This window comes from Callorhinus ursinus, unplaced genomic scaffold (assembly GCF_003265705.2).
Source record: "Callorhinus ursinus isolate GAN/ISIS: 27379988/994484 unplaced genomic scaffold, GSC_fseal_2.0 scaffold10, whole genome shotgun sequence".
In the NCBI taxonomy this organism is placed as follows: domain Eukaryota; kingdom Metazoa; phylum Chordata; class Mammalia; order Carnivora; family Otariidae; genus Callorhinus; species Callorhinus ursinus.
This window is the reverse complement of record NW_027397072.1, coordinates 23517742-23541990: the sequence shown is the minus strand read 5'-3', so window position 1 is coordinate 23541990 and position 24249 is coordinate 23517742. Positions and strand designations below refer to the sequence as shown.

The following is a 24249-nucleotide window of genomic DNA, read 5'->3' as shown; positions in this document are numbered from 1 at the left end:
TCAAGGATGTTATAAAAGCTACTCTTGACTGAGAGCCTGCTCCACAGGGCCCAAGCACATTACATGCATTTCTTCTAGACCTCACTATTTTGCAAGATTTTACAGATGAGTAAGAGGCCCAGAGAGGTTATGGAGTTTTTGCACAACCTCACAGCTCCTAAAGGGCAGAGCCAGCTACAGCTGGACAGCTGTCTTGGAAGCTCCTTGCCCGGTGCTGCCTCTCAAACATGGAGCAATCACTGGAGTTGGGAATCACAGACCACGCTGGGCGCTTTAAGGAACATTGGTCGGTGTCTCTCGCTTTGTGGCCAAGCAACCGGGGGTCCAGAGAAATAAAGTGACTTGCATACAGTAGGCATTCAATACTTTAGAGGTATTTCCAAATGATTTTTCTAGCCCCTGGTTCATCGCTGATGTCTGTCCTCGGGACAGAATTGTCCGGCTCCGCCTGCACTGGTCTCCGTGGGTAGCGTCTGTGAGGCCTACTCTCCCCAGGGACTCTCGCCCTGGGGCTGTGTACTTACTGAGCAGCCAGGGGTGGGTCACATTTCCCACCTTGGCCCTGGTGGAGGCCAGCCAAATCCATGACCTCCACCACATTGATGAAAACCCTTGGAAGCTGTGGGGAAGCAGAGGGATGGGCTGCATTAGTCCCCAGGCAGGTGTGGGGGTGCTGGTTACTACTGGAAGAACCTAGGGGCTCATCTATAATCTAACTTCCTCCTCCCCAGTTTTGCCAATAAAGAAATTGAGGCACAAACAGGGGATGTGGCTTGTATTCTCTTAATCTTCTTTAAGGGCCCACTTTATAGCTTGGGAAGCTGAGACAAAAGTCACTTGTCCCAAGTCCCATTGCTAGTAAGCCACCCTGCCTGGCTACACACTAGCCATTTGGCTCCAGAGGCAAACACTTGGCCACCAACCAATCCAGTCTGATTCACTTAGAATTTCCTTTGCAGGGGCGCCTGGGTGGCTCAGTCATTAAGCGTCTGCCTTCGGCTCAGGTCGTGATCCCAGGGTCCTGGGATCGAGCCCCGCATCGGGCTCCCTGCTCCGCGGGAAGCTTCTCCGTCTCCCACTCCCCCTGCTTGTGTTCCCTCTCTCGCTGTCAAATAAATAGAATCTTTAAAAAAAAAATTTCCTTTGCAGGGGAGCTTGGTATCTGCCCCCCCTCCCTTGCCTCCCCTCCAGGTGTCTGCTCAGCGTGTATCTCCCTGAACACGGCTTGCCTAGATTCATGCCATGAGGGTGGAGACCCAGAAACCTGCAGCTGCGCTTCCCTACCTCCTTATAGAAGATGTCCAGGGCCTGTTGGATATGCTGAATGTACTCTCCAGCTGAGGGGGCCTCCTGTGAGGAGAGAAGGGGGCTCTTGTCAGCTCCGGGCTTCTACTCTGAGGGTAGGGGTCTGATGACCAGCACAGGAGGGCCTGGGGGTGGTGGTACAGAGGGGCTAGCATGGTACTGGACAGGCTGAGAAGCCCAGCCCTTGTTGCTGGGGGACACAAGTCTTCCTTTGCCCCCTACTAGACACCATGAATAATCCCCACCCTGATCCACAGTATCTCAAATGCAGGGGCAGACTCTGACCATGTTGGTCCCTGCCCCTTCTCTGGTCCCATCTGTCGCCAGCCTCAGGCTTCTGAACCATGTCCATGCCCTGATGACCACACTCTCTCTTCCCTTTGGGCTGTGGCCTATGCTGGCCCCATTGCCTCCCCCTAATTTCTTTTTGACTCGGCTCAAGAGTCTCTTCCTCTGACCCATTTCTCGACTAGAGGCTGATTTAGCGCCTTCCTCAAACATGGCCTGAGTTCATCCTGGTTGGGGGGGGGGGGGGGGGGCCCCGGGCTTTTTCCCCAAAAAGAGGCTTTCAGGAGTATAAATCTGATTTTGCAAGAGGGGCAGGTACTCTGGGGATAGGAGAGGCGTTTTCCTGGACCAAGGGTCCACAGGCAGCTTTGGGGGTCTCTTGAGTGGACCCTGGTCCACTCTGTTGAGTCCAGGACACAATGGCATTGAATCCCCTGGGGCTGGGTCACTGCCTCTGGAGACTGGGCAGTAAGGAGGCTGGAGGGGAAGAGGCTCAGGAGAACCTGCCCGTGTTGGGGGGGGCGATAATTCTCATCCAGCCTTTGGTAGATGGTCTGAGCCATGAGGAATGATAACATACTTTCTCCCCCTGCCTGTGACTTCAAACGTTCTACCGTGACGTCTGAGTTAGGGCAGCTGCTCTTTTCCAGCCAAATAAAATACAGGACATCCCCAACTTAGAACAGCACGTATTCTCAAAGTGACAGCCCCCCACAGAAACACCATCAGGAACAGGCTGGGTTCCCAGGCTGGCCGGCTGAGGTTGATTCACTCACAAAGTCCTTGGGGCAGCAAGCTGTCCTCTTGGGACCGGTTTGATTTTATCCAACCTCGTGGATGACATTGTTTCAGCCTCCCCCTTGCACACATGTGCGTGTGCACCAAAAAAAAAAAAAAAATCAAAAAATGGGTAGGGATTTCCCAGCACGCATGGGGTGGGCCTTGCCGGTTACTCATTCAATACCAAAGAACAGTATCTGTGTGCATGAGAGCAGTGCCTGAAGAGTGGGTGCGTCTAGACACTTCTGGAATCAGGGGACCAAAGCAGCTGCTGTCCCAGGGGCCACTCAGCAGTGGGAAAGGCCAGGGTCTGCCGGGGTGGGCTGGGGTGCCTGGGAGAGCAGGCCGGCATGACTCCCATGGGGCTGGGCAGGGGCTTACCGGATTCTCACAGTAATGACATACGTCGTTGCTCCCAATGAAGAGCGTGATCAGCTTCCAGTCACTCTCTAGGTCAATTTCCTGAAGGGACAGAAGGCTCTGAGTCTAAACTTTGGTAGTGGTGGGGGGTGGAGGGGGGCAGCACATGCAGGTGATGCTCACCAGGCCAGACAGCACCCCTCCCCACCGCCTTTCACCCTCTTTGTACCCCGATGGAGAGAAGATGCCAAGTGGGGCCTCCCTAACCTTCACCTTGGTGCCTGGCAAGGAAATCTAAAGAGCAGACTCCCTGTGTGCACGTGTGTGTACGTGTGTGTGTCTGCTCACGGTGGAGGAGGACTATTTTTCCTGGGAAATCCTAAGAAAATGGCAGTGCATCACACAGTGGAGTGTATTAACACAGCCGTGAAAAGTGATCTAAAGGCCTTCAAAGTTGCAGAGGGCGAAAGATGCAACTAGAAGTAAAAGCCCAGAGCTGCCTCTGGGGAGAGCTCGGCTGGTCTGGGTCCAGGGAGAGGGGACTGGTGGGGACTGGAGGCAGAGCCTGGCCTGGGGGAGAGGTGCGGCGGGGGCTGGGGAGGCCCTCAAGAAGTCTGCCCTCTGCTCAGCCACCACCATAACAGGAGTCCTGCCAGGCGCTGAATTCTGAATTCCAAGGCCGGGATACAGACACTTCGCAAAGCCCCAGTGAGAAGTTTTAGAGGGGCCGGGTGAGCGGGAAGGGGAAGGATTGGAATGAGGAGCCTATTTTTAGAACCCAGGGTTTACATAATAGGGCTCTGCAAAGCCAACTCTTGGGTAAGGTGGGAAACTGCCAGAGGCCAAGGCCGGCTCTGCTCCCTCCTGTGGTGGGGCCTCGGGGGTGGGGGTGCCAGAGCCTGGCTCAGGAAAGGGCAGCAGAGAGGGCGCGTCGGGGGTAAGCCCTGCTTCTCGGGGCTCAATTGACCCCTCCTTAAAGACAAGCAGGGGCTGAAATGGTGGTCCAGACGACTGGAGGCCGCACCTTTTAGGGTGGCCCAGGGTCCTGGGGTACTCACCGGGTGGTTTTTCATTCGCTCCACCAGGTCCCGGGCCTGGGTTGGCATGTCCCTAGACGGGGAAGAGAAAGGAACCTGAGCAGTGGCTGAGGAAAAAGAGCTCCTACCGCAGGCTTTGGGCCTGGCAACACAGGTGCTTCCAGAAGGGAAACGTATATAAAGTTTATTCCTTCACAATGTATCTAAAAGCTTTTTGAGTCTCAAGAAATCTCAACCTAGGAAAAATCAAAGCTCTGCCACGGACCTCGAAGCCACATAGATGCAGACCCTGCCAGGGGCTAGTCTGCCTTCTGCAGGCCTGGTCCTCTGTGGCCACGGGGGGTGGGGGGGCGGGGGGGGGGACCTGGTCAGCTTTCCCTGAGGGATGGTCCCTGACATCCCCCTCAGCTCTTTCACGGCAAGCGGAGTCTGTTCAGATCTTAGTCGGCTGCCTGTTTTAAAAATAACCTTTTGTATATTTGAAAAAAAGTCACAGCCTTAAATTATCCTCTGCCTTCTTTCCAGGCACCCTGACTCCTTAACCTTCACTTCTAAATCCCACCCTCGGTTCCTTTAATCCTTTTTTCTTCTCTGTAGTTACTTTGGACTTCTACACCATTGCCCATCTCCTCACTTTTCCCCCTGCCGGCATAAGAAGCCAGGGGAGAGAAATCCAGACAGGATTAGTTTTCCCTTCACCTTCCAAATGTCCGCCACGAATAAGGAAAGTGAATGCTCTGGGTAAGAGTGAAGTATGTCGATGGAACGGTACTTGGCAGTAAAGAGGAATGAACTGCTGATCTGCACAACATGGGTAGGTCTCAAAATGACCTGCTGGGCGATAGACGTTAGACAACAGCACCCAATATAGGATTCCATTCACGTAACATTCCAGAAAAGGAAAACTGATCTCTAGAGATAGAAAGCAGGTCAGTGGCTATTGGGGGTGCAGGGAGTGGGGTAGAGATGGGAGGAGCAGGAGGGAGAGATGGGTCACAAAGGGCACAGGGACACTTTTGGGTGTGATGGGTGTTATCTGGATTCTAGCGATGTTAAACCATAAGCTGTGGACATATGCCGAGTTTATCAAATTGTATACTTGAAATGTGTGCAGTGAACTGCATGGCAATTATACTTCAATAAAGCTGGTTTTTAAAACCAGAGAAGTATATGAGCTATGTGGGCAAAGGGACCCAGCCAATGGAGGCTTCTGTGCAAGAAGTCATAAAAGCAGTAACTGGTACAGGATGGGCGTTTTAAACCTTTGCCTGTCCATGAGGAGCTGGGCTTGCAGCCAAGTCTCATTTATATGTCCAGGATCATAGTCCATCCATTATTGCTATTGATGCAATACATCAGAAAGCTAGAAAGCAAGCCTGTCCTGGGTAAAGGGGACTCCAGAAGTGTCTATAACCTGCCAGTAGGCTCAAGACGTGAGTAGGGGAAGTCATGGGTGATAAGCCCTCATGAGCGTGAGGGGAAGTTAGGAGTGCTCACTTCCTCCCCTCTTCCCAGCCATGTTCTTCCCACCCTTCAGCCTCGGAGCAAGTCCCACCTCCCCACTACATGAGCCTTCTCTCTGAGCACCTTTATCCATACCTTCTGCTTCCTTTTCATCCTGGCATGAAGAGCCCTGATCTGGGGGTTACAGGTCCTGGGTTCTCTTCCAGCTCTGTGACTTACTTGCTGTGTGAGCACGCCCAAGTTACTGAACCCTGCTAGGGTCGAATTTCTTCATCTTATAAAAGAGGAGGTCGGTGGAGATGAGTCCTGGGCGCCTCCCCTCTGGGTCTGCACCTGTATGTGGGCTGCCCAGTTCCCACATCACACTGTTCTCTTTCATACAACTCGGAAGTACAAAGTCATTGCAGTCTGCAACGTTGCCCTATGCAACGTTTTTTTTTTTTTTCTAAAAGTTATTTCCTGTTTGTTTAGCCTCCTTAAACTAGACAGCAAGCTAGTTGAATAGGCAAGGAATTCACCTATTGATTGTTTTGTATCTTTTAGTAACTACCTTGGGGCTCAGTCCTTTGCCTGCTTCCCTTGACTTCTTGCTTACTGATTGATGGAAAGGGAAGTTAGAGGTTGGATAAAACTTTGAAACTAAATAATCCTAATAATGGCAAACTTTTTTTGGGAGGGCGTACATATTAAATACTATACTGTTTTCCACTGAGTTATTAATCTCATTTAATTCTTATGACAATGCTGAGACATAGGTACTATTATTATCCCAATTTATAGATGAGGCAACTAAGACAGAGACGATAAGTGACCTGCCCAAGGTCACACGGCTAGCAAGTCTGGGAGCTGGTATCCGGACACAGACAGTCTGACCTCAGGTCTCATTATCCTAGTTGCCCTGCTGTGGTGTTTATTTTTCTCTTGAGATGTGCTCCTCCTTATCTGACACCATACAAAATGACCCTGCAGATAAAGGAGAGTCACAGAGCAACTTTCCAACCTTGCTTACTTAAGTCAAAGGCTTACTCTCCTTTCCCGTATCACGGGACATCAGAGATGCTAACAAGGAGCTGCATGTCTTGGCTACTTCCCCTGCCACGGCCTCCTGGTGCAAGCGCCCAGCAGCAGTCAAGGGAGAAGGCAGGAAGAGAAAGAAGTAAAGCAAGAAAGGGGCTTGAACGTCAGCTGACTGAGGAATCAGCTGCTGGTTAATGGAGCCTGGGCAAATAATAATAAAATGATGACGGTGGTGGTGAGGATGACAGCAACAACAGTGATGCGGTGTTGATTTTACGGGCCCATGAAGCCCAGCTCTTTTGCAGAAAAATAAGTGCTTCCTGCTTCTGACGTTGAGGAACTGCCACGGCTTCCTGCGGCTCAGAGGCACAAACCGAGCGTGGGGCCCTCCTTACCACGTCGGAAAGGAACGCTCCGTGTAAACAGAATGAGTCAAGCCGGAGTCGTTTCCCTGGTGATCTGAGTGCAGCAATCCTTCTACAAAGCAAATACCCAGCACACTCCGTGCAGAAAATCAATGAGCTCTGTCAGGCTTTCCAGCTTTAATTATCTGGGTTGTTGTCAACAACAGAAATCGGAGTGAAAACAAACAGCCGCCATGCTGTTTTGGGGGCCTTCGCATCTAACTCCCTATTGTCAAAACAGAGCTTTCTCGGAGTCAAGGACCCCAGGTTCCGAGGTAGGGTGGGGGGCATGCGTGGGGCCCGGCGGCAAGCTCCCAGCACTCTGCACGTTTGCTCCCAGCCTCCCCGCGCAGGGAGGTTGGCCAGAGTCAGCAGGACGGGGCCGGGCCACCCTCAAGGGCTCCTGCTGCCACGAGAGGTGGTGACATCCCAGCGGGCCTGGCCTGACCCTGACTCCTCTGACAACCTTGGGCCATTCGGGAAACTTCCTAAGTCTCAGTGTCCTCATGCATGTACCCCCCCGCCCCCCGAAGGGTGTGAGGATCACGGGAGGCTATCCACAGGAGGGGCCGGGCATGCAGAAGGACTCCGTGCCAGGCCGCTTTCATTGCCCATCTGGGGCCAGGCTCTCAGACACCACCCTTCCCTCCTCCTCCCGTTCCCCAGCCTGATCTCTCGGCCTTGCCCTCTACTTCCTCCCAGACCCACGGCTACTCACCACGCTCTGGCTCCTTCCATGGCTACATTCATCCCTGCCGTCTCCTCCAGGGTACCGGTGGAGAACCCGAGGATGTGAGGGTTGAACTTCTTCAGAATGTCTTTTAAGAGGGTGAAGCAGACAGGTGAGAGCGGATGGGGGCCCATCCTTGGGGCCCAGGTGTGGGGCAGGACGATGCTGGGGCTTTTCAGGGCTGGCTGACTTCCCTCCTTGCAGATAACCTTCCCTGCCCTTACTCTGGGAGAGGCCCTGGCCTCAGCCAGGGGTTGTTACGGCCATAGTGATGGTGCTTCTCTGTGTTGCTACTTACTGGGCAGCGTGGTGTGGTTGTCCAAGATGCCATCCCCTCCAATGCTGGGGAAGAGAAAACACGCTTGTTAAGATCACCCTGACCTGCCGCTCCACCACTCCTCATATTTCCGGGTCAGAACCAGAGCACCTGCCCTTGGCACATGATTCCCACCACCCTGGGGACGGACACGAGCATCAGGGAGCCTCCTTGCTTCTCAGAGCCAGAGCCTGGAAACCCAGGTTCATCTCTGGAGAGGTGACAGGGGAGCGTCATCAATAGAAAATGAGTGGAGAACATCCTCACCTCCAAGAGAGTCCCCTCCAGGACGTGGGTAGGTTGCTAGCGTTGCTTGGTCGGGCTCCCAGTGCTGTCTGTGAGAGGCAAAGAGAAGGCTCGAGAACTGTGCTGGGCCCAAGGGCAGGCCGACAGTGCTGGGAAGGGCCCCCAACGTTCTGAGGTCACCATAATCTGGTTTCCACTTCCCTTGTTCACCCCCTGCTTTCTGGTCCACACAAACACTCAGGTGTAAGCAAATCGATCTGAAGCATGAGGGCCTTGGACCAGCCTGCCCAGTTACCACCCACCCATTCCATCCCTTCTGGGAATGCCAAACTCCCTTCTTTCCAGCCCTTAAATCTCTAATTCCTTGTCTAAGACCCTTCTCAGTTTCTACCTCCTGTATGTAGCTTTCTCTAAATGCCTTATCTTAAAAAAAAAACAAAACAACTAAAAGGAGAAAGTTCTCTTTGAAACTTACAAAAGTAACACATATTCACCATAACTGGTGAAATGATAACAAAGATTCTTTTAAAAATTAATAATCTACCCCCACCTTATTAATCTTGCCTCCTGCCACAGGTTCTATATCCCTTCTTTGTCCTTTATCCACGTATACACATCACCAGAACCAATTAATGGTTAAGACCCTGGGGTACATCCTTCCAGAGCTTTCTCCATGTTTATATCAAAATTAACCACATTCACACACATGCGGGGGAGTTGCTTTTCCAGAAATGAGTACCTGATTTTATTTTATTTTATTTTTTAAAGATTTTATTTTTGTATTCGAGAGAGAGAGAATGAGAGACAGAGAGCACAAGAGGGAAGAGGGTCAGAGGGAGAAGCAGACTCCCCGCCGAGCAAGGAGCCCGATGCGGGACTCGATCCCAGGACTCCAGGATCATGACCTGAGCCGAAGGCAGTCGCTTAACCAACTGAGCCACCCAGGCGCCCGAGTACCTGATTTTAAAAGGTCGTGTGTCACCTACAGGATTATGTATCTCCTTCTGTGTAAGTTGCTTATTTTCCCAGCTTGACAAGTTTCTTAAGGGTTATGACTACACCTCAGAATTGTTAGCAGAGTGTCTTGTGTAGAGCAATAGCTAAAGAGTTGGCTAATACAATTCATGGAGAGAAATTACACTATACAGAGGAATTGGGCTCCCTCTGCCCTCAAAGGACACATCTTGCAATGGGGTGAGGGGGTGCTGGGCAGTGTGTGGGTAATCCCCCACCCCCCAACTCTATAAGTTTGGGTAGTTGGAGATGAGTTCCCTGATGAAGACAGGTATACAACAGGCAGATGAAATGCTTGGAACAGTGGGGAAGGGGAGATGGAGGGGCAGCGTCATGGATGAGGTGGTGAAGGGTAAGAGGCCGAGCATTCTAGATTGCCCAGTGAGGTCTCGCAGCTGCCTGGCTGTTTCAGTGCCTGCCACAGGTAGGCTCTCAATCTTGTCAGCTAAATGCTGAACGCCGAGCCAGTGTGGAGGAAGGGCACATTCGGCACAGGGCCTGGCTGGCTCCTGGGGTGCCCAGGCCCATCCCAGCTCAGTACTCACGGTCAGCGAGTCACCCATGGCGGCCACCACTTTGATGTCTCCTGGCCGGAGCTCATGGACTAGGAGAGACAGGCAAAAAGACAGATGGTCAGGGGGAGTCTTCCTTTTAAAGTATAAGCTTGACTAGGAGTCAGATTCTGCTCCAGTCCCACAGGCCCCTCGTACACTTATTTCCAAGATTTAGCAAATTTGCCTCTTTCATCCATTTGGAGCAACCGAGGCACAACAATGGCCTTGATGGCTACTGTCCATCCTAAGAGAAGCCACACGCATGCTGGGGTAATCCAGGAACGTGCTGGCTGTGGGAGTCATGATCTTAGGCAGAGAGGGCCCCATCCCTGACTGTACCTTCCCTGCCGGGTGGGGAGGCCTGAAGGGCTGCCACTGGGACTAAACAGAGATGGGAAGGGTGAGCTTTGGAGAGCCCAGTGGTTGCAGGCTAGCTTCTCAGGGGCCGCCCACGAGCCAGACTGCATTGCCCGGGAATTGGCAAGGTCTGCTCAGGGCTCCAAGATGTGTTTGTCGGGTGTCCCACTAACCCGACACTTAGCCACGTCCTTAGCTGAAGGGAGTAACGATGATGTTTGCACTCACCTGAGGTGGGGACACCGTTGGAAGGATTCCACTCTGTACACAGGAAGTCGCTGCCCCAGTTCTACACCAACAGGAGGAAAGATACAATGCCCAGCACTCATTGTGCAGGAAGGCTAGCTTTAGTCCAAGGAGAAGTAGCTAGGGAATTTTTGGTGGAGGCTAGAACTATGCCCCGGTAGGGGATCATGTGTGGGCAGGAACAGCTCATTGTAGATGGTCTGAGAGGGAGATGAGAGAGGAGAAACTGGGCATCTGCCTGCCCCTATGCACAAAACACGGAATGCGTGGGCACACATATGCTACACATACAGCTTTTTCCATCTCAACTTACCTACACTCTCACATGGGTCTGGCGGTCACAGCAAAGGGGGAAGGAAACAGTGATCTCCCAGAGGAACGTAGATTTGGATGTCTCATGGAAGACCACACATAGGATTTGGTGTGGCTGTTTAACATTAAGCTAATGGACACTGATTATAATGCTGGGCTGCAGCAATAACTAGGATGCTTCTAGGAAAATACCACGAAATGTTTACAATTGTAAAATTCCTGGTTTCTGCATATCTTTTCTGGACGTGCATCTATGATTTTGCATATTTAACTTAAGAGCCAACCACTTCCTTGTGTGTGTATAAATTAATGCCTCTGTAACCTGGATGCCTTTAGTCAAATTCCCTTGTCTCTGGAATACAGTGCACATTTCCCAGGTGCTGGAGGGAGGGATGGGGTGGGAAGCAGAGGCTCAGAAATGACCAGTATCAGTAAGTTGGAGGAGAAAGAGAGTCTCTTTCCCAGAGTTCCAAACATCTGCACGTCCCCAGGAGGGTCTGAGGGGCAAGCCCAGTGCTGAATGCATCGTAAGGCTTGGCAAGCAGGCGATAATTGGGTGACTGATTCTCTGGGGAGTGTGAATGCCAGAGGCTTTGGAAGCTCATCTCCTCTGTTTAGTCAGAAGATGGTAAAGACAAGCCTTGTTAAAAAGTCTCCTCTCCCAGGGGAGCAAAAATGAAACATCTTTTAGATATTATTTGCTTAATCTGATATAATTTCGTTTACTCCAAGAGATTGCTCAGTTCATCATACTGATGTGGAAATTCTTTTGAAATCAAGGACATGCTTGTGTGCAGATGACAAATATCTGGGGAAAAAGCAGTGAAAAAGAGAAAGTTTTATAGCTGTGAGCACTTGAGAAGTATCTCAGATATCTGGTGAGCCAGAGATATGACGTCCCCTACAAATTAAGATACAGGTTGGACTTTGAGGGTGTTCCTCTGTCACAAGGGGAGAAGCCCACACTGTGCCCTATACCAGTGCACCCAAATCCCCTGGGGGTTAAATGCAGGCTTTGATTCCGTAGGACCGGGATGGTGCTCAGGAATCTGCATTTGCATTTCTTTATTTGAGAGAGAGAGAGAGCGAGATAACGACCAGGGGAAGGGTTAGAAGGAGAAGCAGGCTCAATCCCAGGACCCTGGGATCGTAACCTGAGCCGAAGGCAGATGCTTAACGGACTGAGCCACCCAGGTACTCTGGGACTCTGCATTTTTAACAAGTTCCCTGGTAAGGTTGATGCTGCCTGTTGGGGGCTACTTTAAATGGCAAGGTGTTAAACGACACCACCCTCTCTGCCTGGGTGTTAACTCTTAGCAGCAGAAGTAAGGGTCCATGAGACTGTAAGATCTAAGAGGGTAGGCAGAGACCTGCTCTGCTCACCTTGGATACCCAGCACTCAGCACAGTGCCCACTCCACTTAGGACGCTGATAAATAAATCAATGGTAAATAAGGAAATGCCTGATTGACAAGATGCAGCTGACATTTTAGTCATAGTGGATTTTGGTCCATGGTTTGCCTGGGATAAGCCTCCAGTGGGCTAATGCGAGCCTGAGAGAATCCAGGGAAGCCGGACAGTGGTATTCCCCCAGCCATGGAGCCGTTATGGCTCATGCCCCAGAGCTGAGCATCTAACAGTCCTTCAGTAATTTCTTGTTAGTTAGTCTCAGTACTTCGACTGGCTTGTAAAAGGTCTTTCCTCAATCGTTCCTGCTGCTCTCAATCCATTTGCTGCACGGGTTAGGGAGATCTTTTAATAAGGTGAACCAGATGGTGTCCCCCTCTCCTAGAACTTCCAATGGCTTCCCATGTCTCTCCACCTAAAGCCCCACCTTCTTCCTCAGGGATTGGGATTTGGTGTGACCTGGACCCTGACAACCCCTCTGATCTCATCACCCCACTCTCCACCTTATTCACGTGCCCACAAGCCACTCCGACCTTCTTTCTCTTCCTCTCCTACCCCAACTCAGCCCCACTTCCAAGCCTTAGCACTCGTGGTCCTGCCTGGGACCCCAGATAGCCAGCGTCTTCTCGTCGTGCATGTCCCAGCTCATGTCGCCCCTCTTCAGAGAGGCCTGGCCTGCGCAGTTCATGGGAACCTGCCAGACCTCCCTCGGCCCGTTGTGTTCCCTTGCATCAGCTCCCTCACAGCTGTCCCCACAGCTGACATGATCATGTTGAGCTATTTATTGGGCTCCTCTTGCAGTAGACTGTAGGCTCCTTGAGGGGTAGGACCCATCTGTCTGGTCTCCTCCTCTATCTCCCCGGAACACTGCCAGGCACATAGTAGATGCTCAGTGTGGAACGACCTCTACCTCCCCAAGGACAGGCCTGAATTCCCTCCGGCCCCTAGCACAAGACTGCAAGTGCCATAGGTGCTCAGGTGAAACGGGTGGTGGGGCCCCTGTCCTGGGGCCTGACAGCTCTTATCTGGGCCAGGCCTACGCTATTAGGCCTGGTGTTGTCCAGGATCCCTTAGGCCATCTTTGGAGTAGCAGTCCCTAAAGCCATGAGCTTTGAATCCTTTGGGGTTCCTCAGAGCTAGAACGCTTGACTGGAACCAAACAAGCCCTGGGTGTGTGTCAGCTTCCTGTTGGGCCCAGCCCACCAGCTTCCACCTTACCGGAAGTCTATGGCACATCATACCCACGGCCTCCCCCTCGCTCCTTCCTGAAACTCTGAGCTGCCTAATCAGGAATGAGGTCTGTGCAAAGGTTGAAGAAAACCCATCCACTGGCACTTCCTCTAGTTGGTTGCTGATGTCAGTAAGCACTTGAGAACATGTTAGGACAATCCTGGGAGTTCATGGTTCAGGAACTTTTTTTTTTTTTTTTTTTTTTTTACATTCCAATTTCTAGTATGTAAGAAAGGTACACTTCTGCTTAAGCTCATACTCTGAGACCTGTGCCACACCCTGAGTCACCGGCAGGTAGAAATGCTTTGTCCCTGAGAGAGGCAGACGTGCATCAGGAGTTACCTCAATGTCCAGCTGGGTGGGGTAGGTATAGTTACTGTTCCGGGGCGTCCTCAGGAAGGGCTCATTCTACAAGAGAACAGAAACCACAGGGAGAGGTTATCGGACAGCAACAAAGATTAGGAAGGAGGACTACTAAGACCATCCTCCATGTTGATTTAACATGACTCTTCTGCATGTGAATAGTAAGAACCCTATACGCGTAATTTAATTTATTCTCTTGAGGGTTTTACAAAACAGCTCTGGCAAGGGGTGCACAAGAAAAGGCCTCAGAGGGGTTCCCTGCATACTCTACTCAGGGTTCGAGTGTTTGTTCTTCACCCTAGCCATGGAACATCCACCCAGTCCTCAAAATAATCCTTTCCTTCCCTTTGTAACCTCTCTGGCTAGAGATGTACATGATAGCATTTTTTTCTTTTCCAGAGAGTACTGATTATATATTTTTTATTGATTGATTGTCTCTTTTGAACCATGTGTCTTACTCCCTTTAGGTTGGCTTCGCATATTTTGGCCGTATTTTTATCCTGAAACATTCTCTTCCTTGCCTACCCACCTCCTTCACAATCTTTGCTCACAGCCCAGTCAAGATCCAAGTCTGTTCAGTTATAGGTGAGGGTTAACTGAAGCAGGGAGGAGGAGACAGGTAAAGGAGAAACAGGGAAAAGCAAGGTAATGAGAAAATGTGAAAATGATATGAAGCAAGATTGAGTTAGTAAGACTGAGATCAGGAATCAGCAAGTGGCCCCAGGCCGTCCATGCTTTCACAAGATGTGCTCAGTGGAATGGAAGGGCCATGGTCGAAACATTTGGAAAGAAAATGGGAATAAGAAAGAAGAACCAGAATGTTGGTGGAGGGGTCATTGGGGATCAGTTCCAGGGGTTGCAAACTGACTGCCTGTGGGCTAAACCTAGCCAGGAGACATTTTGTTTTGTTCTGCTTTATTTGGGCCTGAATGGTATCAAAAAGAAGGGGGTGGTGGGGGGAGAGCAGTCTGAATGCTTTAAGAAGAGGTGCAGGGTCTTCAGTTCTGGCCCTTTCCCTTCCTCTTGTCCCATACATGGTCCCATTTACCCAATCGTGTTCCTGCCTGGCATGGCATCGGGGTTTGCAACCCCGGAAAGTCCCTATCTTAGGATGAGGAGCAACGGAGGTCCGGGATGGGGGAGGGACCAGGTCCAGGTAGACAGCAAGTAGCGAGCGCCTATCAGGTCAGGCCTTTCCGGCTCTGCTCCTCACACCAGGGTCAAGCCAATGAAGGAGCTTGTTGGCCAGGCAGAGAGGAAGAGGAAGAGGGGGGCTCAGCAGTGGCTGTGGCACTCCCAGCCCCCCTGCACAGACACTGGCTCCCTCGGACACCTCAAGTCTCTCCTTCCTTCCGAGTCTCCACATTCCTAGCTGAAGCGTGGGCCTGAGGAGTACTCAGGGCCGAGGGCGGGAAGCGTGCAAGGCCAAGGAGGACTTACCATGGCATGTCGCCCTGGCAAACCGGGCTTGGCCCAGCTGACGTTACTCAGCAGCCCCTGAGCATTCACCATCTGAGGAGGGCAATGTGGGAGCGTTCTAGAAATACCTGGCCCATGGGTGTAAGCACCCCCTGTGTTCAGGGCCCCGCTTCAGGTGCTAGGATGAGGGGAGGCTACAAAGAGGCTTACGGGCCAGTCAGGCAGAAAGCATGAGACGCTAGGAGGCAGTGAAGCCTCAGGGACCAGTGTGCCCAGTAAGTGCAGCAATTGCTGAGGAATGGCTACAAGAACCGGGGATGGGGAGAAGTACGGACCTCATATAGGAGACGCTGTGCGTGGAGCATCGCTACTTATCGTTCCGCCCTTGTCAAGGGAGCCCTGACTGGGGATAGGGGCTGGGAGCTAGTCCCAGAGTGGCCAGCACCAGAAGGACCAGAGGGCAAAGACTCACCTTGCCCTTCTGGGAGCGCTAAAAGTCAAGCTGGAGGGTCTATTTGGTCACATGACCTGAGGTTTGGGGCAGGGGCCCGAGAGGGGAGAGGGAGTCAAAGGGGTCAGAGGTCAGGGAGACAGTGGAATTCGGTGGGGGAGCTAAGCCAGAGCAGGAACCATGAGAACAGGTCCAGGCCAGGGGCAGATAGGTAGCCCGGGGGGCCCGGGGCTCGCTTCATTGACCATTGACACCATAACGCATATGTAAGTCAGAGCAGTTTAGGGGCCCAGAGTCTAGCAGATCATGTGCAAAAGAGATCCCAGTTAGCCTGACTGCTCTCTTGGGCTAGATCCAGAACACCAGTAGCTAGAAAGTGAAGCCGGATGAAAGCCAGCACAGGGAGTGTTCCGCAGAGATGGTGTGGCTTGCCTGGGTGGGGGAGGGGAAGTGCCAGGACAGCCACCTGGTGTGAGTCAGCGGCCTGCAGGGAAGGTCAGGTTCCTCTTGGCCGCGTTATAGGTGTGTGGGTCTGTGGTGAAGGAGTGGCGGTGTTCTGTGTTGCTCAGACCACAGCGGGAGTGAGCAGTCAAGCCAGGCGCCAACCCCAAGCGGGCGTCCATTTCGGGGGGACATGCGTATCGCGCGAGGCAGTGTTTGCAAGGCTTGTCTGCCTTAGATGGCTGAGGGAAGGCTCAGGGAAAGGGGGTGGTGGTGGCAGGAAGGAGGACATAACAGAAGGACATGGAATGCCCTCTGACATGTCTACCCAATCCCATCCCAGTCCCCGTGTGCTGGCTCACGACCTACGAGGCTCATTTCACAACCTGTCAATGGGCAGCCACTTGGCAGGGTGAAAAGCACTGCCTTGAGACTATGGGGGCTTAAGTAGAGGCCGTGCTGGTGCCTCGGGAGGGGTGTGGTGGCATAACTCCGCTACCACAGGACCTGGCGCATTGACAGGACTCCGAGGCCCTCCCTGCGGAGATCCTTAGGTTACAGAATTCTCAGTTGTTACGAAGGGAAGGGCCACATGACCATTAGCACACAACGTGATGAGGATGCAAACGGGGGTGCTGGCCGTAGGAAAGGAACGGGGGGCCGGGGGGGCACAGGAGGGAGAGTCCTATCAGATAGGGCAGCTCATGTCTCACACCCGCAGAACTGTGCAAACCACAACGATATGGACAGAAATAGGGAAGTCCTAAGGATCAGAGAGGTGGGAGAGACAACTACTTCGTTCCTGTTTTGACGTTTCTTGCTCAGAAACTATTTTTTGGATTGGATGTGTGTTGAGTTTGAGGTGATGGTGGGGTAAGGCAGGATAGGAGATTTAGAAGTCCACAGCATTCAAAAGGTAAGAGTGTCCCCCATGTGTAATGCAAAATGCAAACCTTGCTAAACAGTAAAGTAACTATATAAGGGAGCCCAACAGACCTCTGCTTTTTCTTCAGATGAAAGAAAGATTGGGTGAAATAGCACTTAAAATTATTTCCGTTTCTCTCTTTCCCTGTTACTGCCCTCCCCACACCCGCCCCCACCCGGGTGTCTCTCTCTGGTTCCCTGCTCTTGTTGATACGCTGATAATTCATTTAAGCTGCCTTCTGGGCAATCTTACACCACCCAGGGCATCCCAGGGGGAAACCTCTCCTGCAGGCTAGAAGAACAGAGCTGGAGTTTGAGGAAGGAGAGATGAAGACACAGGCCGTCCTGCGCACAGACATTTACCGGGAAACCGTGGAAATGGACAACCCTCAGAGCGAGGGGATGTGGAGAGAGAGAAAAGAGAATAGAGGTGGTGCATGACAGTGGGAGAATGTCCCCATTTTTGAGACAAGAAGGGACAGGGACTAGAAGAACAGCACCATCAGGGAGGCACTACGTCGAGGAATGCAGGCGGAAATGGGTTTCACGGCGGCGGCGTGACAAGGGTTCAGGGCGGGCCAGAGGAGTAAGAGTGGAGAGAGAAGTGTGTGGGTCCTTCAGCTGCTTTCTTCAAGGCCCGAGGAGGAACCACAGCCGGCTACCCTGGGTTAGAGAAGACAGCGAGAGTGGAGAGGGGACAACCATCAAAGTCCACAGGGCGGCTAATCAAAGCTGGCCGGGAGATCATCCGTCCCACCGGAAAGTCTAACAGAAATCCAGGGGGTGCTGCTAAGGGGCCGGCCTGGCCTGGCAGAACGCACCTGCAGCTGCCTCAGGCAGGGGCAGGAGCAGGGAGGAGGCTGAGAAAGCCCCTCGATGCTCCCATCCATCCCGGCCCCCTCCTCCCCGCTGGGTCCTGGCGGTTGCCTCTATGTTTAGCCACAGCGAGGACTAAAATATGTGCTGCCTGGCCCCTGTCAGCTCACCCGGAGAGGCTGGTGGACTTTTATAGAGCTCTAAGGCACATGGGTGGGAGCAGATGGGACGGGAGGAATGTGGAGTGCCGCTCTGCCTGGGGTGGTGGAGCTGGGCTGGCCGGCAGATGGATCCTTTTGGAATGGGGTTGCCTGGCAACGGCTTCTCCCAGGCTGGGCTGCTACGGTTCTAAGAGGCTGGCTTTGCTCTCCTCTGCTTACCAATGGCTCAGTCAGGCTCTGTCCAGAAGGAGGAGCAGAGCCCACTGCGGCTTGAGATGCTAGTTGGAGTGGCACCCTTTCGGGGCTCCCTGCCTGGCCTGGGACAGAGAGTGGCACGGGTCACCTTGAGGCCCATGGTGACAGGGCCCGCCCTGACCCCGTGCCTAGGCTCCATCCGGTACTTACTACATGTTTGTGGGCGGGGGAGAGCACGGTACGGCTCCCTGGAATGGGTTGTTACTACTTTTACTATTGAATGGCAGGAGAACTGACTGGAGAGGATTTTCCATGGCTGGTTTTCAGTATGGCCACATAGGTTGTTAAACACGCGAATGCTTACCTCCTGTATGGTTTCTGGCCACTGCTCTGAGTCCCCAGATGCCCCCACTACCCAGGCTGCCTGGCCCCTCCCCAAGAAACTCCTGGACATGCTCAGGATCTAGTAATTAAATAGTCTGCACCTGGCACTGTAGGGCCCCCTAAGACCGTGTCCCGGCATCCAGCCAGCATCTGACCACTGGGCTGGAGGCATCCGTGTGACCTCATTTGACTATTCCTTCTCTCCGAGCACTAGACCCAGCCACTGAGCCCTTTGCTACGGTGGCCTTCACCTCCCCATCCCTTCCCCCCACAGCCCTGGCTCTCCTGATGGGGCCTACGGCGGGGCTCGGGGAGGCAGCAGAGAGTGTGGGTGTGGGCAGGGGTGCCCACTCTCTCTGGAGCACTGGCAGACACAGGGGGGAGCTGCAGGTCCATTTCCTGCTCAGCCGGGAGGGCGGGAGAGGGTGAGGCAGCCTGACCCAGGGGGGAAACCCAGCCTCCCAGACTGGGTCAGGTCCTTCAGCTTTTACTGCCGCCGAGGGCCCTCTGGCTTCGGCCTTATTTGGTTAAAAAACCATTAAGATGGGGCCTAGGAAAGGGAGCTGAAAGCAGTGGGAACACGAACCTGCCCCCACCCTAGGCCTGAAATCAAGTTGAACAACTACTTACATTTTCCTCCTTAAAAGGAGCCCCGAGCTGCGTCCTTGCCCCTCCTCCACACAGCTAGCTCCCCACCCTTTGCTGCTCTCCTCTTTGGCCCCATCCCTGCTGGGAGCTCGCACTCCAGGCTCTAAGACCACTAACCACAACTTCAGAGCTAGCTGGCTTCTCACTAAGGCTTCCGACCTGCAGGCAGACTTACCCATTGGCCCCAAGCGCTACTGCCCAAAGGAGCCTTCTTGCCACACTTCTGGCGTCTTGGCACCCCCACCCCACCGCACCGCCAGGAGCCCACGGCTCTCGTCCTGATCCACTTCCTCTGCCTGGGCCCAGGCTTCCCTTCCCACCTGCTTCTCCCATTCTCAAAGTCTCCTCCCCTGTCAGTTCCCATCGACTTCCTCCCATCCTCCAAAGCTCTCCTGCACCCACACCCACTCGAGGGGCTGTGGTGCAGGACCAGGGGAGGGCGAGGTCTGAGCTCCGGGCTCTGCGGAGGGGCAGTGCAGGTCCTCCCCCGTTACCTGAGTGGGGCAGGAGAGGGCTATATTTGCTGCCAGGTCCAGGGTCTCCGTTTTTCTTCCTAGTGGTTCAAGCTACGGGGGAAGACAAGACAGAGCCGCTGAAGCAAGCAGTCCCTGGCAGCACTTTGCAGCCGAGGAGGCTCACAGCCTGATGTCAGGGGGGTGGGCTTCCTAGCTCCGCTGCAGGGCGCTGGGCAAGTCTCTCCGCTTCCTCACAACCTCTTAGGACTTGGCTGGCAGGGCTGGCGAGAGGCTTCAATAACATGGCTCACACGGCCTTGCCCAGCAGCTGGCATGTGGCGAATGTTGAATAAGCTTGAGGGTCTGTCTCGCATTCCTCAGAGAGCCCCTCCTCCCAGGTCAAAGCACGAAGGAGAGGGGGAAGTTGGTGCTGGAATCCTCAGGACTCCATATTTTCAGTTCTACAGACTTCTACAGATGTTCTAGTCACTGGTCCTTTACACTGCACTTGCAAAGGGAGGCCCAGAATGGGCCTCATTCTGTAGGCGTTGGTGCTTTGCCAGACTAGAGCCCCAGAGACCCAGGGATACCCCCACTTATTTTACCATATTGATCCAAAGGGCTCTGGAGAGCTGGGAGTGGAACTTCTGACTTGGGTGGAGACAGTCTGGAGCGAAGAAGGACATATCCAGGCGCCCATCCTAAAAGAGAAATGGATTTCTTCGAGATCCTATTGGTACAGAAGGTAGGCCGACCCCTGGGATTGACCACTCAGTGCCCCCCTCCCTCTGGAGAAGCTCCAAGCCACTGGCCTTCTATAAGGCCGGCTCATCTCAAAAGAGAGAGAAGAGCAATCCCACAGATAAATAGCCTTGGGTGACCCCAACCTCCACCCTCCTTTCTGGCCCCACAATTCCCCTTATTTAATGTGTTTAAAAAGCATCATATTTATTTTTAGCCCAGTTGTGCAATGCCCTAGCCCATGCCATGGTCCAGGGAATGAGATCCTAGTCCCTGAGGAGCTCTTGGCCAGCCAGCCGGGAAAAGCTACTTTCCAGCCCTTGGCGGCTGGTTCCAGTGGTCTTGGTGGGGAGAATGGGCCAGAGCTTGGGGGCAGCCTGGGCAAAGCTGACATGGGGGTAGCTGCCACCCTCACCTCTCTGGAGGTGAGCCGGGGTGCCCAAGGCTTCTTCCAGCTTCCCTCCATCTAGGCAAGGCCCTTAGCACGGAGGCCCAGGTGGAGAGAACTGAGTCCCCACCCTAGTGAGCTCAAAAAGCTCTTCGGCTCAACGTGTCAGGGGGAGAGCAGGGCCAGGGGGTGCAGGGACCCCATACGCAGCACCCTCCTTTAGCACTTCAGTGGTATGTGGGTGGCAGAAAGTGAATCATCTGAAGGTGGACATGTTCAACTCATGCCTCTCTGTCCCTTATTCCCTATGTGATTTTAGGAAGGATACTTCACACCTCTGAACCTCTGCTACCTGGGGATGAAGAAACTCATGGCAAATGTCGTTGTGAAGATTGTACCTATGGCAAACACAGGGCTTGGCACGGGGTAGGTGCTCGAGAAAGTGGGGCCAGCTATCCGTGGTAATGAGCACATCCCACATCGGGCTGCCGCCAGGAACACAGCTCAGGTGTTCGGGGAGGCTGTGCCACAGACTGGCCTCTGGAGAGCTGCCCGGGTCTTTCCCATAGTCTTCACACGCTCATGAAAGCCCTTGGCATCTCTGCCTTGAATTTCTTCTTCCTCCTACCCAGGAGCCCCACCCGGGGAGGGCAGGGAAACGTACCGCCAGGAACGGGAGCCGGACTTTGTGGAAGAAGGGCTGAAGTACCACAGAGAAGTCCTCCCGGGTGTCATAGCGGCCTGACCCCACCAGTTCCCGCATGCTGCTCTGTGGACACACGCAGGCTGCTCTCAGCACAGGCCCTGGGCAGCCCGGGGGGTGGGAGGGAAGGCCAGGGCGTGGCAGCTGGCATCCCTGCCCCCATCTCCCTACCCAAGAGGGTGACTCAACCCTTCCCTTGAGAACACAAACACATGTGATTGCAAATCTCTTTCCAGAGAATTGGAAACAGGTTGGTTCACCTTTTGGTTTTGCTATTAAGTGAACTGCAAGCTCTGAAGGGCGAGGCAGGAAGTCCCACAAGGGATAAGAACCTGGGAAGAGTCTCCAGAGGGCCCCTGGGGGCTCAGGACCTGCAGCCTCCCTATTCGTGGCCTGCCTGTTGAGGAGGGGAGGAAGGGGGCCCCCGGGGTGCAGGGAAGGAAAAGGCCCACCCATGGAGCACCCAGAGCTACTGACCTCTTTAGGCCAAGCATGGGGTGAAGCCACCGAGGGCAGGTGGGCCTCGAGGGCTTTGCCACCTGGATTCCTCTGGGATGACTCTAACTGGGGTGCCTGAGGCACTTCAGCCAGGTGGGGCAGAGAAAGGGCCCAGAAGGTGATGTCCCTCCAACCCGGACTAGCTCTTCCCTTCCCTGAGTGCCAATGTGTTGACTGAGGAGGGGGAGAGCAGCCCAAATGGTGGTGCCCTTCTTGGTCTCACCTGGTAGGCTTGGGTGACGGCCTCCAACCTGGCCAGCTCTTGGGAGCTCTCCCGAGGGGTCAGAACGCAGTTACATAACACGCTGCACAAAGAGGGGGAGGCAGGAGGACCCAGAGCAGAGGCTCTGGTCAGAGCTGGTTCTGCTGTGTGGGGTGGCTGGCTTGAGCCCTGGCTTAGGAGCACATGTGCCCTGAGGCTCTGATGCACGTTCTCAGGGGCAGATTTCAGGCCTGACACAGGGACTGGACAAAGTCCCAAGGGTGTGTGCCTGAGCATCCTCTCATACTGATAGAATACAAATACTGGACTGCAGGCACTGGGCCTCTGGCAAATAATGCGGAACAAATGAACTTAGGCAATGAAAATCCAATGTTTAATTGGGTACGAACAAAATAAAAATGCATCCTGTGGTATCGGAGCTTGTATTCGGGGGTCTCCGCTGCTCACGCCCTCAGATGCCTCCTTAGTTCACACTAGTGTCCCCCTTCATCATGAATTGTGCATTTATAATGAATCTGTTTGAATTTCTTCATGAATTATTTCACGCTCGTGAAATATACTTCATGTTAAAACAGATGTTATCTCTAAAGCACTGAGAATAGGGCCAGGCACACAGTAGGTTCTGTAAAACTTTGTTAAAGAAATAAATGTACGTATGAGGTAGGAAGATTAATAAAGCACATACCTATGTACCTCTCACCCCACTTAAGAAATAAAACACTCCCATTCTGAAGTCCCCCAGTGTGTTCCTTCCCCATAAATGTTATTAAATGATGTGGATAGTTTCTCTACTTTCTGTTTCAATCTGGCCACGTACATATACAACCCCACGTTTCCTCTTTTCACTGGCTTGGCCACGCTGTGTCTTAAACACCAGCAATTGTCCCAGCCCTGATCCTCTCCCCTGGGGCTCCCATGTCACAGAGCTTCCTCCTGGCATCCTGAGGTTGGGGGAGATTGGGGCGGTCCTGACATAAGACCCCCTTTGCAGACTTGGACACATGGACACACCAAGTCACAGAGACCCTGAGTAGTCACCACTGTGAAAATGAGACCAGGAGGTGAGCGCTTCTCTGGCGGGGGGCAGCCAGCCCCTGCCTACCTGGCCTGCTGCACAGGGCACCTGTCCGGGTTGCCTAGAAACACCTGTCGCAGGACGCTGGGGCTCAGGAAGTCCACGAGGTTGACCAGGGCTCTGGGCACCTAAGGGCAAGGCTGCAGGTGAGAGAGGGGCTCTGGGAGCTTCTTCCTCAAGCTGCCTTAGGGCCCTGAGAAGTGACTCTCTACAGAGCTCTGGCTCACATTTTCCTGAGTAGAGTTTTGGGAAGGCGTCAACACAGGGTCACTGTGTCGGGCCCTGCAGGCTCTGCGGCCCGCTGCGGGCTGCGACACGAGTGGCACCTCCTGGCATGGGACAATATGGTGCACCTGAGTCTAAATGCTGACAGTTCGGCTCCACTCAGCCATCAGTTAGTGAGCTTCCAATCTGCTGAGCTAGGTGCCCTATTTGCCATTTCCCTCTAGCCCAACATGGACCAGCTCTGCTGAGCAGGCCTGGGGACTCGGCCACCCTGAGGAGCACATGGTAGTTGGAGGGCTCCCCCTGGGCAGCTGGAACAGCTTGTCTGTGTCAGGGGGTGGAAAGTGAACAAGCTCTTGGGAGCAGGACCAGAGAAGGGTTGCTCTAGATACAGCCTATGGCTCAGTGCGCAGGGCCCAGCCTGGGAGCCACCCTGCTGTGGCTGCCAGGGTAGGTCTCAGGTGCTGGGGGATGGGGGAGACAATGAGCACACCAGCTGCCTTCTCTTCAAGCCTGAGATCCTTCTGTGTTGATTCCAAATGGAGGTAGGCCCCAAACTCTGGAAAGGGAAGGCGCCCATGCCCTTGGCTGTCTCCTTCAGGGCAGGGGGTAGCTCGCCTTCTTTCCCCCATCCACACTCCCCCCTCCCACATGCTTGAGCTGTGTCCAGCTTGTCGGAGCCTCCACCCACCTCTCTATGTAGGATGTCCAAGGCGTTGCGGAGATGGTCAAAAAAGTTGGCTGCAGAATACAGATTCTAGGAAGACACAGGAGGAAGAGGAGGAGCTACCTCGGGAGAGGGGGCACTGGGGCAGCTGAAGGCCCCCCTCTGGCTCCAGCCCCAGGACCTCTTCTCCCTCTGGCTTCTGGCTGGGACCAGCTCATCATGTCAGAACCTGAGCGGTTGATTACTCGCTATTCACAAAGATGGGCCAGCCAGAAGACCGGAACCTTCAGCCAGGGCTTTCGTTTAGGAGCTGAACGTGCGGGTCCTCCTTCCCACAGCCGGGGTTTCTGGTTTCTCCACTTCCTGAATTCTCAGGAATTTTAAGAGGGGACTAGAAGCCCCATAT

At 53.5% G+C, this 24249-nt stretch overlaps 1 protein-coding gene and 1 long non-coding RNA gene across 5 annotated transcripts in view; one reads left to right on the top strand and one right to left on the bottom strand.

Annotated features, from left to right (window-relative positions):
- Positions 1-24249, bottom strand: part of PLB1 (phospholipase B1) — a 136726-nt gene that overhangs the window by 11038 nt on the left and 101439 nt on the right. For 2 of the 4 annotated variants that reach the window (XM_073897188.1, XM_073897189.1), the window contains exons 38-53: positions 23868-23933; positions 22979-23079; positions 21877-21958; positions 21117-21221; positions 19929-20024; positions 19363-19434; positions 13409-13474; positions 10101-10161; positions 9507-9565; positions 7969-8036; positions 7684-7727; positions 7374-7473; positions 3792-3843; positions 2755-2835; positions 1285-1350; positions 525-619 (exon numbers count right to left, since the gene is read on the bottom strand). In XM_073897188.1, coding sequence (XP_073753289.1) covers positions 525-619; positions 1285-1350; positions 2755-2835; positions 3792-3843; positions 7374-7473; positions 7684-7727; positions 7969-8036; positions 9507-9565; positions 10101-10161; positions 13409-13474; positions 19363-19434; positions 19929-20024; positions 21117-21221; positions 21877-21958; positions 22979-23079; positions 23868-23933 — 1214 coding nt within the window. The remainder of the gene's footprint in view (positions 1-524; positions 620-1284; positions 1351-2754; positions 2836-3791; positions 3844-7373; positions 7474-7683; positions 7728-7968; positions 8037-9506; positions 9566-10100; positions 10162-13408; positions 13475-19362; positions 19435-19928; positions 20025-21116; positions 21222-21876; positions 21959-22978; positions 23080-23867; positions 23934-24249) is intronic. The other 2 variants (XM_073897191.1, XM_073897190.1) reach the window with 2 other exon arrangements.
- On the top strand, positions 5931-22609 carry LOC112820891 (uncharacterized). The gene is made up of 4 exons (XR_003207280.2): positions 5931-6930; positions 7358-7497; positions 19944-20068; positions 20772-22609. It is a non-coding gene; the product is annotated as an uncharacterized lncRNA (long non-coding RNA).